The sequence below is a fragment of the Gopherus evgoodei genome, chromosome 5 (genome assembly GCF_007399415.2).
Source record: "Gopherus evgoodei ecotype Sinaloan lineage chromosome 5, rGopEvg1_v1.p, whole genome shotgun sequence".
Lineage (NCBI taxonomy): Eukaryota > Metazoa > Chordata > Testudines > Testudinidae > Gopherus > Gopherus evgoodei.
In genome coordinates this window covers 9,851,205-9,873,901 of record NC_044326.1, presented here as the reverse complement: position 1 = coordinate 9,873,901, position 22,697 = coordinate 9,851,205, and the positions used below count along the sequence as shown (strand labels likewise).

The 22,697-nt window shown below is 43.0% G+C and overlaps 1 protein-coding gene across 4 annotated transcripts in view; it reads right to left on the bottom strand.

The window, feature by feature from the left end:
- The window catches only part of CTNNA2 (catenin alpha 2), an 818,238-nt gene that overhangs the window by 636,475 nt on the left and 159,066 nt on the right, over positions 1-22,697 (bottom strand). For all 4 annotated transcript variants that reach the window (XM_030563913.1, XM_030563912.1, XM_030563911.1 and 1 more), the window contains one exon: positions 12,508-12,703. In XM_030563913.1, the coding sequence (XP_030419773.1) occupies positions 12,508-12,703 (196 nt within the window). The remainder of the gene's footprint in view (positions 1-12,507; positions 12,704-22,697) is intronic.

Sequence of the window (22,697 nt, the reverse complement as noted above, 5' to 3'; positions counted from 1 at the left end):
TTCTCTGACAAACCTTTCCATGAATGTGTTCTTTTAACACACACACTTTAAATAATTTGCTACTTTGCTGCTAGCTGCTGCCTGGATGGGAAAGAAAGGGGAATGATTATTTCTTCTTAAATACATGTGGGGCACCTAGATACTATGATGATGGGCAATCTATACAAACCTAGAAATAATATATTATATAGGCAGATAGATTAGATAAATTCACTAGGGAAGGATTTTTTTCACCATTAATACAAGTTAGGAAGTAATGACACAATTTACTCAGAAAAAATATCTGACCCTCACAAGGTATTTGGTCTTTAAATCAAAAAGCCCATGACCTGCTCCTGTTCCAGGAAAAATTCTATTGACCCAATTTGAAAAAAGTAGTCTGTGTGTTTGAACACAGCCTTATTCTTGGACTGGTTGAGGGAGAGGTGAGAAATCTGGGATGGGGGTCCTTTTGCTTTCTATGGCATAATCCTTGAAATGATGTCTCTCCCTCATTTGTCAAGGGTGGAGGTAAACCAGGAGAAGGAGTCACCTCTGGGTTTATCTTATTGGGCCTGGCTTTCTCCCATCTATTCTTAAAGAATCTGTTGTCTCTCCTACCATAGCTATAAGAATTTCTGTAACACCAAAGGGTTTCCTGGAGTAGAAAGATTATTTAAAATCTCTCCGCTGAACTTTATCATTAATAGAGAAATTTGAGGCTGCAGAGTATTCTGTGCGGCTTTTTCTATTGGTTCCTCAAAAAGTTTCTCTTGAGAAAGGCTTTCCTATCAACCCCTGCTTTATGGAAATATCTGCCTTCCATGTCCATAGCCAAAGATGCCTTCTTCCCACTGTTTTGGATGCCATTGATCCGGCAGTGAACCTGAAGGCATTGACCATGACATCTGAAACTAGAACTAGAAATTAGAAAGATTGTCTTTAAGGAAGAGCCCAACGCTTTGGGTCTCTTTGCCTTTTTGGGAATCTCAGAAAGCAAGGACTCAACATAAGCAAGTACTATTCTGGGATAACGGTCGTTGTTCTTGTGGCTATGAAGCAACCTATGTAGAGAGCTGATTCCATCCTTCTGTCAGAGATATCTTCGGGTAAGAAGTCCCCTTCAGCAAGGAGGACAGTGTCCTTGTCAAGGTTTGACAAGGCTGCATCCATTTTGACTAGTGGACATTTGAGAATTTTGTTGCTTTTTTGGTCAGACTCTTTGCCTTTCCTGGATATTCCAATTCAGCCTTTGCAACTTCAAGCATGATGACTGGAATGGGAATGTGAGGGTCAGTTTTCGAGCCTGTTGGAAAATATTTACGGGTATTTTCTCTCTTTTTGACCTCATCCTTGACTCCTTTTTAAAATCCTTTTTGGCTGGAAGCTATGGGACATACCCAAAAAGGCAATTCCCAGATGCCTTGGATTCTGAACATCTGTTTGGAGGAGGAGTGTCTAGATTTAGGTGATTTCTTTGATTTATGTCTGCTTTTTGGTCCCTTTTCTCCCTGCTTGAGCTCTAGGAAGGAGGAGAGGGAAGTGGGTGAGGAGTAGCATCTACATCTATATCTCCTCCTTTGTCCCCTTTCTTCTGCAGGTTGAAGATTGTGAGATGCTGCAGAGAAGGAGCAGCAAAGAATCCTGTGGCAGCTTATAGACTAACAGACGTTTTGGAGCATGAGCTTTCGTGGGTGAATACCCACTTCTTCAGATGCATGCTCATGCTCCAAAACGTCTGCTAGTCTATAAGGTGCCACAGGATTCTTTGCTGCTTTTACAGATCCAGAATAACACGGCTACCCCTCTGATGCAGAGAAGGAGACTGTGCAGGAGCTTTTTCCAAAAATGCCCCCCCCCGAGGAACTAATGCACCCAGTTCCAAAATGGCCTCTGAAACCCTACTGCAAAGGAGAGTGGTGGGCAATGGCAGGATATTGATTTTTTTTCCAGTCTGCGGGTGGTTCTTGGGATCCCAGAGGGACAAAGAGGATCCCCTAACTGCAGTACCCGCTCCTCTGAAGGAAGAGGGGTGTCTCTGGCAACACATATAGTCTCCTGGCATTGGGCTTTGGCTGTTGGAGGAGGGACTGGGTCTAGAGGGAATTACCTCATGCCAGTTCTGTTAGCTTCAGCTCCTCAAGCCTAAACAGTACACCCTCCTGGGGTGTGTAAATACCCTCCTGGGGTGTGACACTTGGCAAAGGGTCCTGGTTCATGTCATTGGTCACAGACTGAACCCTAGAGTCCTGGTTACCTTTTTTCCCAAAACCCTTGTCTTTCTGGGCTATTTGTTCACAGACACCACTGCACTGTCTGGTTGAGCAAAAGGAACATTTTTCCCCTTCAGTGCCCTCAAACAAGGCTCTACCCATTCCCTTTCTTTTTTTGCTTTTCAGCCAGTACCAGGGGCTAATTTGGGGGGAGAGCTTAGTAAAGTTCTCTCAACTGCCTGGAGCTCAGTAGAGCAAATTTAAATGGCTGTTAAAAAGTTAGCAGCCCCCAAAATTGGAGAGTTGAGAAAACAGAGCCTAGTGGGGGAAAAGGGGGGAAAAAGAAAAAATAATCAGGTTATGATCTATAGAGAACCTGACTCTTAGCCTGCTTTGGAGGCAGAGATAATTGGGAGGGGCTTTTCAGTAGTAGGAGTTATAGTCCAACCAATCAAAAAGATCTGACTCTGCCTCCTGTAGGGGGACTGAAGAACCCATCACTACTTTTATGGACCCACCCCTGAAGTGAGCATGCAAACTGAATTTTGGTGATTAAATAAATGGACCCCCAAAAGGGTGGATGGTTTGATACAGAAGAGTTTGAGAACCCCCCAAGAAGGGGAAACCAAGGAAGCAGCAGGGTCTGACACAGGATCAGGTAACAGCCAGTTAATGCACTCTGACTCTCTCTCCATACCGTACTGCTGCTGTTGAGATCAGCAACGATGCTTAAACATAAGAAGCATCTTTATTATAAATCAGAACTGTAGTTAGTTCCATTGTGTTGGAATATACTCCAAACATTGATCTGAAATAGAGCAGATCTGATGAACTTTGCTCCTCATCTTTTTTCCCCAAGGCATCTGAAAACAGGGGGGGATTGTAAGGGAAGTGAAATGTTGGAGAAAGAAGGTGGGCTTAACTTTTAATTTTCTTTAATTTTCTTGTTTTATGTATTACTGTTCCCGAATATGAAACACTCCTGCAGTGGCAGGGAAATGCATCCAATGATTTAATAGCTCTTTCTCCATCCCTCTATTCTAAGATACAAAGTTCAGACTCCTGGGTGAGTTTGCGTTGAGTATACATAATAAATATCACATTAGTCTAAAAATAGTAAATTTCAGCTAGACCAGATTATATTTTAAAAAAGTCTCCTGCGAAGTTCTGTGTCTTTGATGTGCTTCTGTAATAATTACATCAAAATCAGAGAGCCACTGGCATAATAATTGCAATGTTAAATTTCACACACCATATAAATTTTAATAGCAGTCACTTTCCAATTTCTAATATCTCTGCCAAAATTAGTTTTATTTCTAAAACTATATGCTATTGACTTGAACCAAAGCCAGCTTCTCCTTTACATTAACTATAGTATTAAATTAATGTATGGAATTTTTTAGTAACTGATCCTAATTATACATTTAATCATTCAACCGTAAAGCATTCACAAAGATACAGAAAATTGGTTCATGTAATTTTCTGAATAGTTTGACTTTTCTTAAAATTTCAAATTATTTTTATTAAAAATATTAGAGTATTTTGTAATCATTTAAAATGCTGTGCAGTCAATCCCATAGAGTACTATATGTTGTATTTGGGGAAAAGTACAAATGTCTCTCGTGTTGACACTAAATTATTACAAACGGTTTATTTAAAAAATATATTGTTGATTCCATGTTTCACCTAGTGACAGACAATTTGTAACAAAAGGGTACATTTATAGTTGAGAAACATTTGTTTATACCTTTGTTATAACTACATGTTGATTGGTGGCAATAAGGTATCGAAGATAATGGGAAACAGTATTTTACATAACTCAAATATGAAAAAAAGGACTCAACTGAATGAGGCATTGAATAATTGTCTGAATTTCAAAAGGCTCACAGAACTTCAAGAACTGATGTGTGATGTTTTCATTTTGGGGTGGAGGCAGGCATATGCACAAAAAAATCTTTAAAAAAAAGCAGAATCTTAAAAAAAAATTTGGTAACTGATAGGCTGTACCTCATATGAAGTGTGATTCCACGTATATTGGCTATGTGTAAATCAGATGAGATTCTAATGCTGCATAATTCAAAAGTCTAGAGATCACATAAAATGGCAACTGGAAAAGAGTTCAAAGAAAGACCAACATTTTCAAACCCAAGATACCTTTAAAAAGGTGCTCAACACCTTTCAAAATCAGTCCATTTATTTGGGAGCCAATCTTGAGGCACTGATATTTTAAGGCATTGGCTTTAGTCCTAGTTATTTCAGAAATCATCATTAGAAATTCTAATTAGTGTACAGTCATTTTGAGTTAGGACTAGAGATTATTTTCTGACCTGTCTGGCAATCTTGTTAAATCTGCTAGGTTAGTCAAGAAGTTCAGACTGTTATATTTTCTGATATATAAACACATCTAGAATTATTTTTGTAATAATTCTGTGAGTGTGACATTTGCAAGAGACATGAAAGAGTTCTGTTTCCTTGTTCCCAGAATAACTGCTTTCAAGAACTCTTGACTTGTTAAACTGAAAGTGTTGATCATCAGGATGTTTTGCCTCATTCCTGCTGCGTGAAAAAAATCTTACTTCTTCCACTTTCTTTCAGTAATAATGATCTCACATTTGAATAGTCCTTTTTAACAAGTAGGATCCCAAAGAACTGCAGAGTATGCCACTCATCATAGGCAAAGGGAGTTTTGGACGTGCTGCCTCTGCCTACCCATAGGCTGCCCCTGCAATCCAGTACCTAATAGACCTTACCAGGCCTGAAGCCTGGGGCTTTCCTAGGTCAGAGCTCCCCAGCTCTTCTGGCCCTTCCCCAGCCCTGCTCCAATCTAGCTTCCTTACTAGCACCTTGCAGCCAAGCCCTTCTCCCTCTACAGGCAGAGAGAGACAGAGTGGGCTCCTGGCTCACTGCCTCATAGGGGCCAGCTGGGCCTCACTGAGACTTGGCCACAGCTGAGCCTACCTTTCCTAATCAGCCTAGGCTTCTTGCCCCAGCCACAGCCCTCTCCTGGGCTGCTCTCCGCCCTGAAGGGCAGGAGCAGGTAACCACCCCGCTACAATCCCGATCCCAGCTGTTTAACTGCAAACAACAAGATACAGCAATTTAGGACTGGAAACGAAGAATATTGTATCCAGTTGAAACCGCAGGGTAAGTTTTTAGATAGGAACGACCCAATATAAAATTTAGCCAGGAAATCCACACATACAGTGCTCTTGCAAAACATGCCATGAGCTTTTTCTTTCAGCAATTTATTATGTCATTTAGTTAAACGTGTCTGTTCATGTTTCACCACAGCTGGACTGGTCCATGTGCCACTGTATTAAAAATAGCACACGGACTTCTCTTGCTCATATAGTAATAAACCCATCATGTTTTGCAGACCCACAATCCACCCCATTCTTATGACAGACATAAGAGTCTGAACATAATCTGAATATCTGTAGTGCAAGGGTAGGCAACCTATGGCACGTGTGCCAAAGGCAGCACATGAGCTGATTTTCAGTGGCACTCACACTGCTTGGGTCCTGGCCACCGGTCTGGGAGCTCTGCATTTTAATTTAATTTTAAATTACATTTCTTAAACATTTTAAAACCATATTTGCTTTACATACAACAATAGTTTAGTTATATATTATAGACATAAAAAGAGACCTTCTTAAAATGTTAAAATGTATTACTGGCACGCGAAACCTTAAATTAGAGCGAATAAATGAAGACTTGGCACACCATTGCTGAAAGGTTGCCGACCCCTGCTGTAGTGTTTCACAGAGTACTGTTTAAGACCTTTATCTTTTGTTACACTATTTCTGTGGCTTTATGCACACACACACACACATACACACACACACACACACACCCCATGTTTTTAAAAAGAGGCATGTGAGCAATTTGAAAATGTGGTCATGTGCCATAAATCTAGTGAGTGGGGGGAGGGGAAGGATTCCTCTCAGGTGCCTTTAACTTCATGAATCACAAGTTTACAAATCACATTAGTGGTAAACTAATATAAGGCACTGATAAACTGAGTAAGGCGCTCAGATATGATAATGAACATGCTATCTATGCTTAGATTAGATCGGCTACATGGATCACCCTAAGTTAGGCACACATGGACTAAGAAAAGCAAAACTGAATGAATGTCAAAGCACCAAAGGGATATCGCCACATGACCATATATTGAGATGGAACAAGTGTGCTGAGGTCAGCATGGAAATTCTGGATCATAGTTCAGTGCACCAAGAACAAACAGGTGCGGGACTAAGGGGAGACCAAAACAAACAGGTAAATCTTTCCCTAGCCACCATCAAGATGGAACAGAATGCCAGGGAGAGGTACAGATCAGCCAGAAAGGGCCTGATTTGCACTCTACACTGCTACTGCTACTCTCAGGATTAAAATTATTTAAGAGCTACTGATGATGGTATTTCCAAATTGTCCTACATGAGCAAGACACAAGTCTCATTGGAACACTGAGAATTGGGCACCTAACTGTTTTAGGTGCCTTTAAAAATCATAGCTGAAATTCTGGTAATTTTGTGCTAAGACCCAAGAAAGAAGATCCTGGCAGATGGTATCTTTAGATAATAGGATTTACAGATGAGAAAACTGACAAGAGCTTTATTATGCTGCCAGAAAAGAGGACAGCTTTAATCAAAGTCAATAAATGTGATAAGTTTGTCATGGAAATTCACTACCAGCCTCTTGCTTTTCCCCCTTAACTCAGTATCAGAGATTGAAATACTTTACTGTCACAATTAAGGTGAACTGCATCTGTATTTTCCCCTCCATCGGCCCTCAAGGACATCCACTCTAGGCTTCTGGTTCCTTGGCTGTCACTTCTCTTGGATAGAGACCAGTGTGTCTCTCTCTTATGACCAGGAGATTTTCCAGACTGCACAGTTCCCTGCCTACACTATAATATCCCCAATAAGACAGACTACCTAGATAGGCCAGTGACTGTGCTTTGCTTTCTCTCTGGAGGCGCTGAACAGCTGAAATTGCCAGCAGTCATAAGTTATCTTTATAGCTCTTTATAAGTAAGCACAGTTATTCTTAAGGTGTAAGTATCCCAGAGAAAACATTAAAAACAATAAAAGAACCAACCTTTTTGCTAATAAGTTTACCACAGATCATCCCTCAACTCCAATCTCAGTCACTGGTAGGAGTCATTCCTTCAAACCCAACAAAGGTGTTTTTTGTTTTGTTTTTTTTCCTGTTGATTACAAAGTTCATAAACAGCCTTAGCTCAGAACTAGCATCCCCATGAATAGGTTACTCTTTCCTTTATACCGCTTAGGCCTTTGATGTTGAGAGTCTGGAATGGGTAATCAGCAGATAACGGTCCTCTCCTCAGTGAGTAGCATCCAAAGGTTGTTTTTTTTTAAATAACTATAGCTGGGAAAATTGCATTCATCTTTCCCTACAGATTCTCCAAGCAAACCATTTGGCACTGTTTCTCCCAAAAATCCATTCTTGTCTGCCACATTGTTCAACGTAGACTTTTGAAGTTCATGACACTTTCAAGGGTTCACATCATTTCTCCGCCGGAGAGGTTACATACAACCCCAGCCCATAATAATACATAGCCATTGCATTTAATACAATGGACTCCAAAAATACTTAAACTTCATTCAATAAGGTTTTTCAAAGATATTGCAGGAAATTGCCACAATTGTCACACCTGTTGTGTATTTTACCTTTAAAATTCTTATCTGAGATACAAGATTACTTTTGAATTTCCAAAGCCTTACTAAAGTTATTATTTATTTGAAAGCAGGTGTCTTATAATAACAATGCAAACTATTGTAATGGTTATAAAATGAAATTTCTTAAATTTCTTTCCCACATACTTCTGTGAAAGATGCTTATTAGATAAGTAGCTTGCATATTGTTGGTATGTCCTGAAGTTACCCTTCTATAAAATATGCAAGTTCTCCTTAACATCAATTTAACCACCAGCTACATAGTGAAGATCACATTTTAATATTGCTTATATTTTTGTGATAAGATTATGCTAATCTTTGTGTTATACATTTAAAAACCAAAGAATTCTACATTATTGCATTATTTGCTTGATAATTATTAAATTGTTCACCACACAAAATATTGATTATATATATGCTATACATAATTTTTCTTTAAGCCACTATTAAGAGCTTGCAAACTATTTTCCCTGCAATTTTCATTACAGGAAAAAAAAGCTCATCCTCTACACAGTTAAATAAAGAATAACTTGAAGCAAAGTCAGCCTAATGGTTTTGCATCAGCACTGGTCATTTAGGACACTGAACAATCTCTGAGTTTCCTATTTCCTGAGTCAGTGGAGCTCATGCAAAGTGATGAGATGATGTGGTAAATTACCTAAGATAGAATGTTCAGTAGAGTTGGACATTTTTCAGTTTATTCACTGAAAAAATCAGTTCCAGCCTTTGGAAAACTATTTGTGAATTTGACACAAATTCTCCAAACAGTTTTGTCCCACCCCACACTCACATTTTTCCTACATTCACAAGGGGACTTTGGCGGCCTTCACAAAATGCACTGGGGGGATGGGATCAGTGGTGGTATCACCTTCCTCATATTTTAAATTCAGGGGTTAGGACATGCATCCAGAATAGATGTTAAAGTAGAGGGACTTGAACATGGCAGTACCAGCATCCAGATACGTGCCCTAACCACCAGCCTATGGAATCACAATCGTTCTCACTCTTTATCTATTCCACTTTTTTATACAGAGGAACAGCTTCAACAGGAGAGACTGAAAAAAACTAGCCCCAGAATACTTCACATCCCACTCATAAGGATGCTCGACCTCAACGTAGGGGATTTGAACGTAGGTCCCCTACATCCCCAGTGAGTGCCCTAATCACTGGGCTAAATGTTATAAGAGGTGTGGGCACCACATCTGCCTTCCCTCTCTCCATTTTGTGACTCTAGCCAGAGCTGGCTCCAGGCACCAGCTGAGCAAGCTCGGGCTTGGGGCAACAGATTCTAAGGGGCAGCGTTCCGTCCAATCTTAGGGGTGAACAGCTGTCTTTTTGTTTATTTGTTTGTTTGTTTTGCTTTGCCTCTGGGTCTGGCCATCCTGTGCCCTGGATTTTTTTTTTCTTTGTTTGTTTTTGTTTGTTTGTTTGTTTTTGCTTGGGGTGGCAAAAAAGTCTGAGCTGGCCCTTACTCTAGCCTTTCAAAATGTCCGGAAGCAAAATGTTTCATGCCAAACAAAATATATCGTTCAACCAGCTCCCTCAACTTTTTAAGCATTTATTGGTTTCAGTTTAATCTCAACTAATTTTTTCCCCTGAACAACCAATAAATAAATAATAAAAAAATCAGTTATATACCCAGCTGTAATGTTCAGCTAAACACATGGCTACTACTGAATAAACAATTAGTTATTTGTACAAATATTGAAAATATAATGCAATGTACACCATACAAGTAGTTTTAATCACATGATCATCATCCAGGAAGCTAGAGACATATTTCTCTTGGAAGAAATCCAGCAATTATACAATTATAAGACTGGAAGGGACCTTGAGAGGTCATCTAGTCCAGTCCCCTGCACTCAAGGCAAGACAAAGTATTATCTACCATCCCTGACAGGTGTTTGTCTAACCTGCTTTTAAAAATCTGTAACGATGGAGATCCCACAACCTCCCTAGGCAATTTATTCCAGTGCTTAATTACCCTCACAGTTTGGAAGTTTTCTCTAATGTCCAACATAAACCACTCTTGCTGCAATTTAAGTCCATTGATTCTTGTCCTATCCTCAGAGGCCAAGGAGAACATTTTTTCTCCCTCCTCCTTGGAATCATGGAATCATAGAATAATAGAAGATTAGGGTTGGAAGAGACCTCAAGAGGTCATCTAGTCCAACCCCCTGCTCAAAGTAGGACCAACTCCAACTAAATCATCCCAACCAGGGCTTTGTCAAGTTGGGCCTTAAAAAGCTCTAAGGATAGAAATTTCATCACCTCCCTTTTATGTACTGTAATCCTGTCCTCCCTCAATATTCTTTTCTCCAGACCAAACAAACCCATTTTTTTCAATCTTCCCTTATAGGTGATATTTTCTAGACTTGTAATCATTTTTGTTGCTTTTCTCTGGACTTTTCCAGTTTGTTCACATCTTTCTTGAAATGTGACACCCAGAACTGGACACAATACTCCAGTTGAGGCCTAGTCAGTGCGGAGTAGAGTGGGAGAATTACTTCTTGTGTTTTGATTACAACTCCTGCTAATATATCCCAGAATGATGTTCACTTTTCCTGCAACAGCATTACACCGTCGATTCATATTTAGCTTGTGATCCAGTATGACCTCCAGTTCCCTTTCAGCAGTATTCCTTGCAAGACAGCCGTTTCCTATTTTGTATGTGTGCAACTGATTGTTCTTTCCTAAGTGGAGTACTTTACATTTGTGCTTATTGAATTTCATCCTATTTACCATTTCTCCAGTTTGTCCAGATCATTTTGAATTTTAATCCTATCCTCCAAAGCACTTGCAACCCCTCCCAGCTTGGTATAGTCCGCAAAACTGTATAAGTGTACTCTCTGTGCCATTATCTAAATCACTGATGAAGATATTGAACAGAACTGGACCCAGAACTGATCCCTGCAAGACCCACTTGATATACCCTTCCAGCTTGACTGTGAACTACTGATAACTACTGCGTGGGAACAGTTTTCCATATGCACCCACCTTCTATTATCTCCATCTAGGTTGTATTTTCCTAGTTTGTTTATGAGAAGCTAAAGTGAAGATATATCAAATCTTCTGCTTCCCCCCCACAAAGCTTGGTACCCTATCAAAGAAAGCTATTAGGTTGCTTTGAAATGATTTGTTCTTCACAAATCCATACTGACTGTTACTTATCACCTTATTATCTTTTAGGTGTTTGCAAATTGATTGTTTAATTATTTGGTTCATTACTTTTCTGGGTACTGAAGTTAAGCTGACTGGTCTGTAATTCTTTGGTTGTCCTTATTTCTCTTTTTATAGATTGGAACTATCTTTGCACGCTTCCAGTCCTCTGGAATCTCATTAGTCTTCCACGACTTTTGGAAGGTAATCATAAGGGCAGGTCTTCACTGCTGGATCGGCGGGTAGTGATCCATCTATTGGGGATCGATTTATCGCGTCTCATGTAGACATGGATAAATCGATCCCCGAACACGCTCCCCGTCGACTCCGGAACTCCAGCTCGCAAGAGGCGGAAGTGGAGTCGACGGGGGACTGGCAGTGGTCAACTTGCCACCGTCCTCATGGCCAGGTAAGTCGACCTAGGATACACCAACTTCAGCTACATTATTTGCACAGCTGAAGTTGTGTATCTTAGATTGACACCCCCGCCCTCAGTGTAGACCAGGGCTAAGGGCTCAGATATCTCCTCAATCAGTTCCTTGAATATTCTAGGACGGATTTCATCAGGTCCTGGTGACTCGCAGACATGTAACTTGTCTAAGTCATTTTTAACTTGTTCTTTCCCTATGTTAGCCTCTGATCTTACCTTCTTTTTTACTGGCATTCACTATATTATACGTCCAATTGTTACTAACCTTTTTGGTGAAAACTGAAACAAAAAAGTCACTTAACACTTCTGCCATTTCCACATTTTCTATTATTGTTTCCCCTCTTTTCATTGAATAACAGGCCAACCCTGTCCTTGGTCTTCCTCTTGCTTCTAATGTATATGAAGAATATTTTCTTGTTACCTTTTATGTCTCTAGCTAGTTTAATCCTGTTTTGTGCCTTGGTCTTTTTAATTTTGTCGATACTTACTTGTGTTGTTTGTTTATATCCATCCTTTGAAATTTGACCGAGTTTCTATTTTTTGTAGGACTCTTTTCTGAGTTTCAGATTATTGAAGAGCTCCTGGTTAAACCAGTGTGATCTCTTGCCATACTTCCTATTTTTCTTATACAGTGGGATAGTTTGCACTTGTGCCCTTATTAATATCCCTTTGAAAAAATGCCAACTCTCTAGAACTGTTTCCCCCCTTAGACTTGCTTCCCATGAGATCTTACTTACCTATTCTCTGCGTTAGCTGAAGTCTGCCTTCTTGAAATCCATTATCTTTATTGTGTCTATATGATTCTATACCAATATTTCAGACATGTGTATTATCCCACCAAGTCTCTTTGATGCCAGCTATGTCATAGTTGTGCTTATTAACTAGCATTTCTATTTTTTCCTGCTAATACCCAATACTTCTTGCATCAGTTATACAGACATCTAAGATACTGATTTGATTTCCCCCCATGTTCTCTCATGTAGCAATTATAAGAAGTTCAGAGTTATGACAGATTCACTGTACATACCTTGTTTGCGTACATCCTCTACAGCAACAACCAATTCCTCCTTGAGGTCATGGCTCTCTTTAGCAATCTGTTCTCCTTTTTCCAAAAAGTTTTGGGTAGCTTGTTCTACCGAAGCAGCCAACACATGCGCCTTCTTAGATCGCCCTTTCTTTTTACCAGATGGCCCTTTGTTGCTTGTGTTAACAAGAGTTGTCACCTTTGGGGAGGGAAAAAAAGGGATTTTTAAAAAGTTTGCACAGCACTTTAATTAGGTGATCTAATTAGTATTAAATTAGCTGTCCCATATGAAAGGTCATGTGATCTGTATGCGTCTTTTTTTATTTTTTTTTCTCAATAAAAATAGCCCAAACTTCAGACATGCCAAACATGCACAGATTTGACTGGCTTTCATGGGAGCTAAAAGTGTTCAGCATCTAAATTCATAAATTCCAAGTCTAAAAGGGACCATTGGGATCATCTAACCTGACCTCCTGCAGAACACAGGCCAGAGACCTTGCCCCGAATAATTTCTAGAGCAGATCTTTTTAGAAAAAAACATCCAAACTTGACTTAAAGGTTGCCATTGATGGAGAATCCACCACAACCTTTTGGAAAATCGCTCTAATGTTTAATTACCCTGTTAAAAATGTATGCCTTATTTCCAGTCTCAATTTGCCTAGCTTCAACTTCCAGACATTGAATCCCTTTCTCTGCTAGACTGAAACATCCATTATCAAATATTTGTTCCCCATGTACTTATAGACTGTGATCAAGTCCCCATTTAACCTTCTTTTTGTTAAGCTAAATAGATTGAACGCTTGGAGTCTATTATTATAAGGCAGGTTTTCTAATCCTTTAATCATTCTCATGGCTCTTCTTTGAACCTTCTCCAATTTATCAACATTGTTCTCCAATTTATCAACATTGTTCTTAAATTGTTGACACCAGAACTGGACACAATGCTCTAACAGCAGTTGCACCAGTGCCAAATACAGAGGTGAAATAAAAGACGGTTACTCACCTTTGTAACTGTTGTTCTTCGAGATGTGTTGCTCATATCCATTCCAGTTAGGTGTGCACGCGCCGCATGCATGTTCGTCGGAAGATTTTTACCCTAGCAACACTCGGTGGATCGGCTGGGCGCCCCCTAGAGTGCCACCGGCATGGCGCTGGATATATACCCCTGCTGACCCAACCACCCCTCAGTTCCTTCTTGCCAGCTACTACGACAGTGGGGAAGGAGGGCAGGTTTGGAATGGATATGAGCAACACATCTCGAAGAACAACAGTTACAAAGGTGAGTAACCGTCTTTTCTTTTTCGAGTGCTTGCTCATATCCATTCCTGTTAAGTGATTCCCAAGCCTTATCTAGGCGGTGAGGTCGGAGTGAGATGTGGCAGAATGCAAAACTGCTGAGCCAAAGGCTGCATCATCTTTTGACTGTTGAACCAGAGCATAATGCTAAGCAAAGGTGTGGCTCGAGGACCAGGTAGCTGCGCGACATATTTCCTGGATTGGTACATAAGCCAGGAAGGCAGCAGATGAAACCTGAGCCCTGGTAGAATGTGCAGTGAGATGGCTCGAGGGAACATCAGCCAAGTCATAACAAGTGCGGATGCACTCCGTCACCCAAGAGGAGATCCTTCATTCGGTCTGCCACTGCGACGACGAGTTGGGGAGATTTACGAAAGGGCTTCGTCCGTTCGATATAAAATGCGAGCGCCCTATGGACATCTAGGGAGTGCAATTGTTGCTCCCGTTATGATGAGTGCGGCTTGGGGAAGAAGACCGGAAGGAAGATGTCTTGATTGATATGGAAGGCCGATACCAATTTAGGGAGGAACGCTGGGTGCGGTCGTAACTGCATCTTGTCCTTGTGAAACACAATATACGGTGGGTCCACGTGAGCGCCTGAAGCTCGGAGACTCGTCTGGCTGATGTAATGGTTATGAGGAAAACTTTCTTCCAGGACAGGTATAGCAGCGAGCAAGTTGCTAACGACTTGAATGGTGGAGACATAAGTCTGGTTAAGACCAGGTTGAGGTCTCAGGTAGGGGCAGGGCAGCATACTTGGGGGTATAGGCGCTCCAAGGAGCCTTGAGGAACCTGGAAACCATAGGGTGTGAAAACACGGAGCGGCCACTCTTCCCTGGGTGGAAGGTAGAAATGGCCGCCAAGTGCACCCTCAGTGATGATACCACTAGGCCCTGCTGTTTGGGAGACCAGAGGTATTCCAGGATGGTGGGGATCGAGACCTCAGTGGGACTAACATTTTGCATTTCGCACCATCAGGAAAAACGCTTCCACTTGGCGAGATACGTAGACCGAGTGGAAGGTTTCCTGATCTCCAGGAGTATTTGTTGTACTGAGGCAGAGCAGCGTAATTGTGATTGGCTTAACCACGCAGGAGCCATGCCGTGAGGTGAAGGGACTGCAGGTCTGGGTGGTGAAGTCTGCCGTGGTCCTGAGTTATGAGGTCTGGGTGAAGAGGCTGGGTAATTGGGCTGGCTATCGACAGGTCGAGCAACATGGTGTACCAGTGCTGCCTGGGCCACGCTGGGACGATCATGATCAAGTGATCTCCATCACTGTGGAGCTTTATCAGGACCCTGTGAACCAGCGGGAATGGTGGAAAGGAGTAAAGCAGTTGGCTCATCCACGGTATCAGGAAAGTGTCCGAGATCGAGCCCAGGGAGAGACCTTGGAAGGAGCAGAACATCCTGCATTTCCTGTTCTCGCGGGAAGCGAAGAGGTCTATGCGGGGAAATCCCCACTTCTGGAAAACAGAATGAATAATGTCCAGACGGATCGACCACTCATGAGAGCAGAAGGATCTGCTGAGTCGATCCGCCAGAGTGTTCCGAACCCCTGGGAGAAAGAACGAGGTCTATCGAGTGGGCTATACAAAAGTGCCAGAGTTGAATGGCTTCCTGACAAAGGGGAGAGGACCATGTCCCCTCGTTTGTTTATGTAAAACATGGTCATTGTGTTGTCTGTGAACACTGAAACACAACAGCCTTGCAGATGCTGTTGAAATGCCTGGCATGCAAGGCAGACTGCTCTCAACTCTCGGACATTGATGTGCAAGGCCAGTTCCAAAGGCCTTGAGTGTGAAGATGTCCGAGGCGAGAACCCTAGCCGAGAGATGATGCATCCGTCGTCAGGGCCATAGAAGGCTGGGGCGGATGGAACGGCATGCCTGCACACACCAGGGAGGGCATCAACCACCAGTCGAAGGAGCCTAGGAGTCTCGGGTGAACCATGAGGATCCTGTCTATACTGTGTCTCCCCAGGTGGTATACTGAGGAGAGCCAAGCTTGAAGGGGACGTAGGCATAGCCTGCCGTGCTTGGTCACGAACGTGCAGGCAGCCATGTGACCCCGGAGGCCAAGACAAGTTCAAGCCAAAATGGTTGGGAATTTTTGTAGGCCTTGTATAATCGATATCATTGCGTGAAACCGTGGCTGTGGCAAGCAGGCCCTGGCGAGATTGGAGTCCAGAATGGCTCCAATGAACTCTATTCTTTGTGTGGAAACCAGAGTAGATTTCTCTAGGTTGATCATCAGGCCTAGTTGGATGAATAAGTCCTTGACGATGCCCACTTGCCACGTTACTTGGGTCTCGAAGGCCCCGCGAATGAACCAATCATCGAGATACGGGAAGACGTGTATGCGTTGATGACAGAGGGAGGCGGCGACTACAGCCATACACTTTGTGAATACTCTTGGGGCTGTGGAGAGGCCAAACGGAAGGACCGTAAATTGGAAATGTTGACAGTTGACCACAAACCTGAGGTACCATCTGTGCGGAGGATAAATATCAATGTGAAAATACGCGTCCTTCATATCGAGGGTGGCATACCAGTCTCCAGGATCCAAGGATGGGATGATAGTCCCCAGGGATACCGTGCAGAACTTCAACTTTATCAAGAACTTGTTGAGTCCCTGCAGGTCTAGAATTAGTCTGAGACCTCCCTTCGCCTTGGGAATTAGGAAATAGCGGGAATAGAACCCCTTGCCCTTCAAGTCCTCCGGTACCTCCTCTATAGCTCCCATGGCAAGGAGGGACCGTACCTCCTGCAAGAGGATTTGCTCATGAGAGGGGTCCTTGAAGAGGGACGAGTATAGGTGGGGGGGTGAAATAAACTGAAGGTGGTATCCAAATTCTACCATGCGTAAGACCCAACGACCTGAAGTTAGTTGGTCCATGCAGGGAGGAAAAAGGAGAGGCAGTTGCAAAAGAGAGGGAAAGGATCCTGTTGAACAACTGGTACGTCGCCCTTGGGCGTGCCTTCAAAAGTTTGGTTTAGGTCTCGCAGGTGGTTTGGCAGGGTCGTGACTCTGACCCCCTTGGGGTCCAGACTGCCGTCTACGATTGCCTCGGCCACACCTCCTGTCGAAGTCCTGCCGCTATCTAGGCGGGGGGTAAGGGCGCTGAGTCTGCGGTGTGTGCATCCCGAGCGAGGGCATGACCACCCTATTGTCCTTCAAACTCTGCAGCCTAGGGTCAGTCTTTTCCGAAAATGGGCCCTGACCTTCAAAGGGCAAGTCCTGTATCGTATACTGTAATTCAGGTGGAAGGCCTGATACCTGAAGCCATGATATTCGCCTCACGGCAATTCCTGAAGCCAGAGTTCTGGCTGCAGAGTCGGCTGCGTCTAACGAGGCCTGGAGAGACGTTCTCGCCACCTTCTTTCCTTCCTCCAAAAGGGCCGCAAACTCTTGACGCCGCCCAGGTGTTATAGTTATAGCGGCTAAGCAGGGCTTGTTGGTTTGCCACCCTGAGTTGGAGGCCCCCCGCAGAGTAGATTTTACGTCCCAATAAATCCATGCGCCTAGCCTCCTTTGCTTTTGGGGCAGGGGCTTGCTGGCCATGGCGCTCCCTTTCATTAACTGATTGGATGATGAGGAAGCAGGGAGGAGGGTGTACGTACAGGTACTCATACCCCTTTGAGGGCACCATCTACTTCCTCTCAACTCCCCTAGCTGTGGGCGGAATAGATGCTGGAGACTGCCAGATGGTATCAGCCTTCACTTGGATCATCTGAATAAATGGTAAGGCCACCCTTGTGGGAGTGTCAGCAGACAAAATATCTACCACCGGGTCCTCTATCTCCAGAACCTCCTCCACCTAGAGATTCATATTCAGGGCCACCCATCTCAGGAGGTCTTGATGTGACCTTAGGTCAATTGGAGGAGGGCCTGAGGAGGATGTCCCCACCACCCCATCATCTGGAGAAGAGGAAGAGGAAAGGCCAGGGACAATCGGGTCCTCCGTTGTCTCGTGGAGTTAGGCGATGTCCAGCTCCGGTGGGACCTGAGGGTCTGGTGCCTGAATAGGAGCATCCTCCATACCTGCAGGAGGGGGGCGGCTAACAGTAGCCTCTGGCACCCGGTGCTCCGACAGTACAGAGCGTGATGGCACTGGTCATCTACCTGGGGCTTGGTGATATGCCCAAGGTGTCCAGAAGGACCACTGATGAGGTCTTTGGTCTTGAGCCTGGGTCTCTTGGAAGACACGGTTGCGGACATCTAAGTCACAGTCCTGTGCATAGGAAGCACTGTCTGCATGGGATGACATAGATGCATGGCGAGACAGCCAAGGAGGAGCTGAAAACCCCTGAGAATGGTCTCCATCCCTGGGTAGTCTGTCTGTAAGCTGCAGCAGAGAGCAGTACCGGGTGCTATACCGGTATTGGGAACTAGACCGGGAGTGCGACCAGAACGGTGCCCGGAGGTCGACCGGGACCTCAAAGCTTCGACGCTGGGAGCGGCTGCGAGAGGTACGGTGCCGGGAGCGGTGCCAGGAGCTTAATCGGTACCAAGAGTACCGGGCTGGTGAATGGGGTCCTGAATGGTGCCGCGAATGTGACCGGTACTGGGACTGCGAGCGGCGTCAGGACCGGGATTGGCGATGGTACCGAGAGCTCCGGAGGGACCACGATCGTGATCGGTGCCTCTCAGCGGTGCCGACAGAGGATGGTCTCAGTAAGGCAGGCTTGTCTATGGACTGTATAACCCGCACCGGTGGTGCCGGGGGTTGAAGCAGCGCAGACTCCGTCAGTGCAATCAGTTCCCTTGCCGTAGAGAATGTCTCCAGCGTGGAGGGAATAGTAAGCTCAAACACGGCGCGTGCCGGGGAGCTGTCAGGCACCAGACTCGACGGCTTTTGCGGGACCGGAATCGATGGTGCTGAAGTTGTCGGTGCCATGGCAGTTGTCGGTGCTGGGCGGTCCAACTTAGGCGGGTGCTCCGACTGCAGCGTGGACATGGAAGCCGCAGGAGTCTTATGTTTTTTTACCCACGGGGAGAGCGAGCGGTGCCGAGCAGACATCTGGGCCGGAGATGGTTGGTGCCGAGGGTCCTTAGCGGTACCGGTGCGCTCCGGTGCCGAAGATGCACTTCTCCCCGGTGCAGACTGTCTGGTGCTCAGTGCCAAAGGTGGAGGAGTAAGAGCTGCCTCCATCAGGAGCTGTCTGAGATGAAAGTCCTGTTCCTTTTTCGTCCTTGCCTTGAAGGCCTTGCAAATGCGGCACTTATCTGCTAGGTGTGATTCCCCGAGGCACTTAAGGCAGGAGTCGTGAGGATTTCCTGTAGGCATCGACTTGTGACAGGCTGAGCACGGTTTGAAACCCGGTGAACCGGGCATGGGCCTCAGCACCGAGGGGCTAATCCCCAAACCCCTCTTAACTATATACACTAACTATGTTCAAGAAAATAATAAACTAACTGCAGGTATAGAAATTTGAACTATATACACAATAACAACGAGAAAACTATGAGTAGCTAGGGAGGTGGAGATCAGCTAAGCCGCGCTCCACTGTTCCAAAGACCAACACTGGCGGTAAGAAGGAACTGAGGGGCGATTGGGTCAGCAGGGGTATATATCAGGCGCCATGCCAGTGCCACTCCAGGGGGCGCCCAGCCGACCCACCGAGTGTTGCTAGGGTAAAAATCTTCCGACGAACGTCCATGTGGTGCACGCACACCTAACTGGAATGGATATGAGCAAACACTCGAAGAAGAACCTCTCTCCTCCTACCCAAGAGTCCCCTGTTTATGCCTCCAAGGATCATATTAGTCCTATTGGCCACAGTGTTGCACTGAGAGCTCATGTTCAGTGGATTAGACATCATAACCCATAAATCTTTTTCAGAGTCACTGCTTCTTAGGATAAAGTCCTCCTTTAACTTGTAAATATGGCATACATTCTTTACCTCTAGGTGTATATATTTACATTTACTACCCGGCCACTTATTTTAATTTCTTTAATATGGATTTACGTGCCTAATATGAGGCTCCCGAGTTTGAAAATGTAGTCCCAAATGTCCAGAAAATTATACTGATAATAAGGAACAGAGATTTTTTACTGCTTATTTCTTGACCCATATCCAGCCCAGGTTGGGAGAGCCAAATTTTAGTAACACTCAAACATTTGAAGAGATAGTGTTAAGAAACAAAGTCCAGAAAGAAACAGTATTAAAGTAATGTCCCAATCGAGCAATTAAATATAACACAAAAGTTGGCAGTAGTCGAAAAAGCAACATTTTTCTGGGATGAAAAACGGTATTATTTGTATTGTGGTGGTGTCTAAACTTTGGCCACTTTCCAGACACAAAGGAAGATGCAGCCCCTGCTGAAAAGACTATGCAAGCTAAAAAGCATTTTTAGTTTTATTACTTCAATGTACACATACTAAGGTAGGACAGTAGTTGATGCTGCAGTAATGGTCCCATTTTTGCACTGAAGACATTTTAACTTAAGAATACTGTTCATGCTTTCACATTTTTTTAGTATTAGGTCACATTGACAATTAGAACTTGTTGCAAACATGTTGAGTAACTTGAGTAAGATTTTTTGGAGATTTTGGAGGTTTAGAAAACATTGCACACTGTATCTAAGGTGCCTTTCTGCCATTCCGCCTGCCCAAAGAAATCACATTACATCACAAAATTCAAATCATTCAAGTTCTATACAACAGGCTAATATACTTTAGGAACTAGCATAAGCATGCTGGGCACCTCTGTTGAGGTGTTCCGTTGTTAGGTGCTTAAACTGTGAATGAAAAAGCAATGGAATTATTGCTGAGTCACAATCGCAGGTGGATTTAAATAGCTCTAATCAGAATATACAAGGTTGTTTGCGTGACCATGAGGGTATGTACTGCAGATTTAACTTGGATTATTATATGGGTGTTAAACCCTAACCTCTCCCTAACATTCTCAAACAAAATCTTTGTACCCAAATCTGTATCTGCTTTGGACCTGGGCTTACTATGCCAGTTGGGGATACAAGATAGAGCACAGGTTTCTCCAACTCACTTAGCAGTCTGGATATCCACACATAGGTTTGGCAAACTCAGAGACCATGTTTATTTGTTTATTTATTTTTATTTTAAGCAGAATTTCAACTTTGAATTTCCATACTTTTAAAAGTTGGTTTCACTGTTTATATCATGCTGGTAGATCTCTGTAACCTAATTCCAGATTAACAAAGAAACACAATAAATTACTCATACAAGATTAGTAAAAACAGGTTTCAAATGCAGTTGGCAGTGAAACTAATTGACCTTATACTTTCAATAAAAAAGATACTGCAGAAGTTGGCACGGTTAAACTGAGGGAAAATAAAATGAGGCTGGGATCTGAGCTTAATTATACCCTTGATGGGGGACGGATGTGACAGAGCATGTGTGACCAACTGGCAGTGCTGGCTAAAGGATTCTGAGCTTCAATGCATGGGGCACATGACCACAGAAGTGGAACACATATAGACTGGCACTCAGAGAAAAATTAGTTCTATTGCTGCCAGCGTACTTCAGATAATACATACACCGGGAGAAAACATAAATTAAGGAAAAGCTGGACAATAAAGGAATGTCATCAGAAAGTTTCTATGTAGAGAAGAAGCACTAACAAACATGTTGCAGCAGGAGCAACCAAAGACAAAGGAGTCCAATGGTTCAAAAATAAATTACTATAGTAACATATAGAATTTTTTGTTGTTATAAAAATTACATAACTACTATGAATGGGCAGAGACAGAGGACATACTTAACTTCTTCCTGTCCCCAAAACATTAAGTATTCCATTAAAAAAATATCAAATGTAATCTTGTTGATTGGTATAGTGCACCATTCTGCACATCCGACCATGATAAAGAAACTAAACAAAAATTAAGTAACCAAAATCACCTCCACAAAAATTCAATATACCAATTTTGTTAAACCTTAATTGAAATGGTCCTTTATTATGGATATAACAGCATAGTATTAAGTTTGCATTAATTATTTCAATGGAAATTATTAATCTTCAAAATATTCACCCATCCTTACAGAACTGATTTCAAGGAATTTCTCTAAAATAATATACACATTGGGTACTTTTATTTCAAATTTTTCCCCACCATTGCAATGCTAATATGTGAAGATATTGAGGGCAGAGCTGGGTTATACATTTTCCAACAAAACAGTTTAATCAGAAAATGCAGATTTGTAGAATTCAAAATGTTTTGCAGAAACATCATGGGTCTGATGAACTTTTGGTGAATCAATGGGAGGTTTCTATGGGAAACCTGCCACCTCTCCAGGCTGCTGGAATCTTCCAGATTCCTGGTCATGGATCCAGGAACCTGAAAACCCAGGAGCCCCAGCTTTACCCAGGGCTCAGCTTCTGGCTCCACAAGCTTCAGGTTTCCAAGCCAAGTACAAAATACATCGGTAGGACAGAACAGGTCATGCTGGTGAGGCAGCAGCACTATTTGTGAAAGAAAGCATAGAATCCAATGAAGTAAAAAATGACCCAAACTCTACCATAGAATCTCTTTTTATAGTAATTACATGCTCTCATAATAGGGATATATTACCAATCACCTGGCCAGGATGGTGATAGTGACTGTGAAGTCCTCAGGGAGATTACAGAGGCTATAAAAATAAACTCAATAATAATGGGGAATTTCAATTATCTCCATATTAACTGGGTACACATCATCTCAGTACGGGATGTAGAGATAAAGTTTCTTGACACTTCAAATGACTGCTTCTTGGAGCAGCTAAGTCCTGGAACCAACAAGAGGAGAGGAAATTCTTCATTTAGTCTTAAATGGAGCACAGGATCTGGTCGAAGAGGTGAATATAGCTGGACTGTTTGCTAATAGTGACCTTAATGTAATTAAATTTAACATCCCTGCTGAGGGGAAAAATACCAAAGCAGC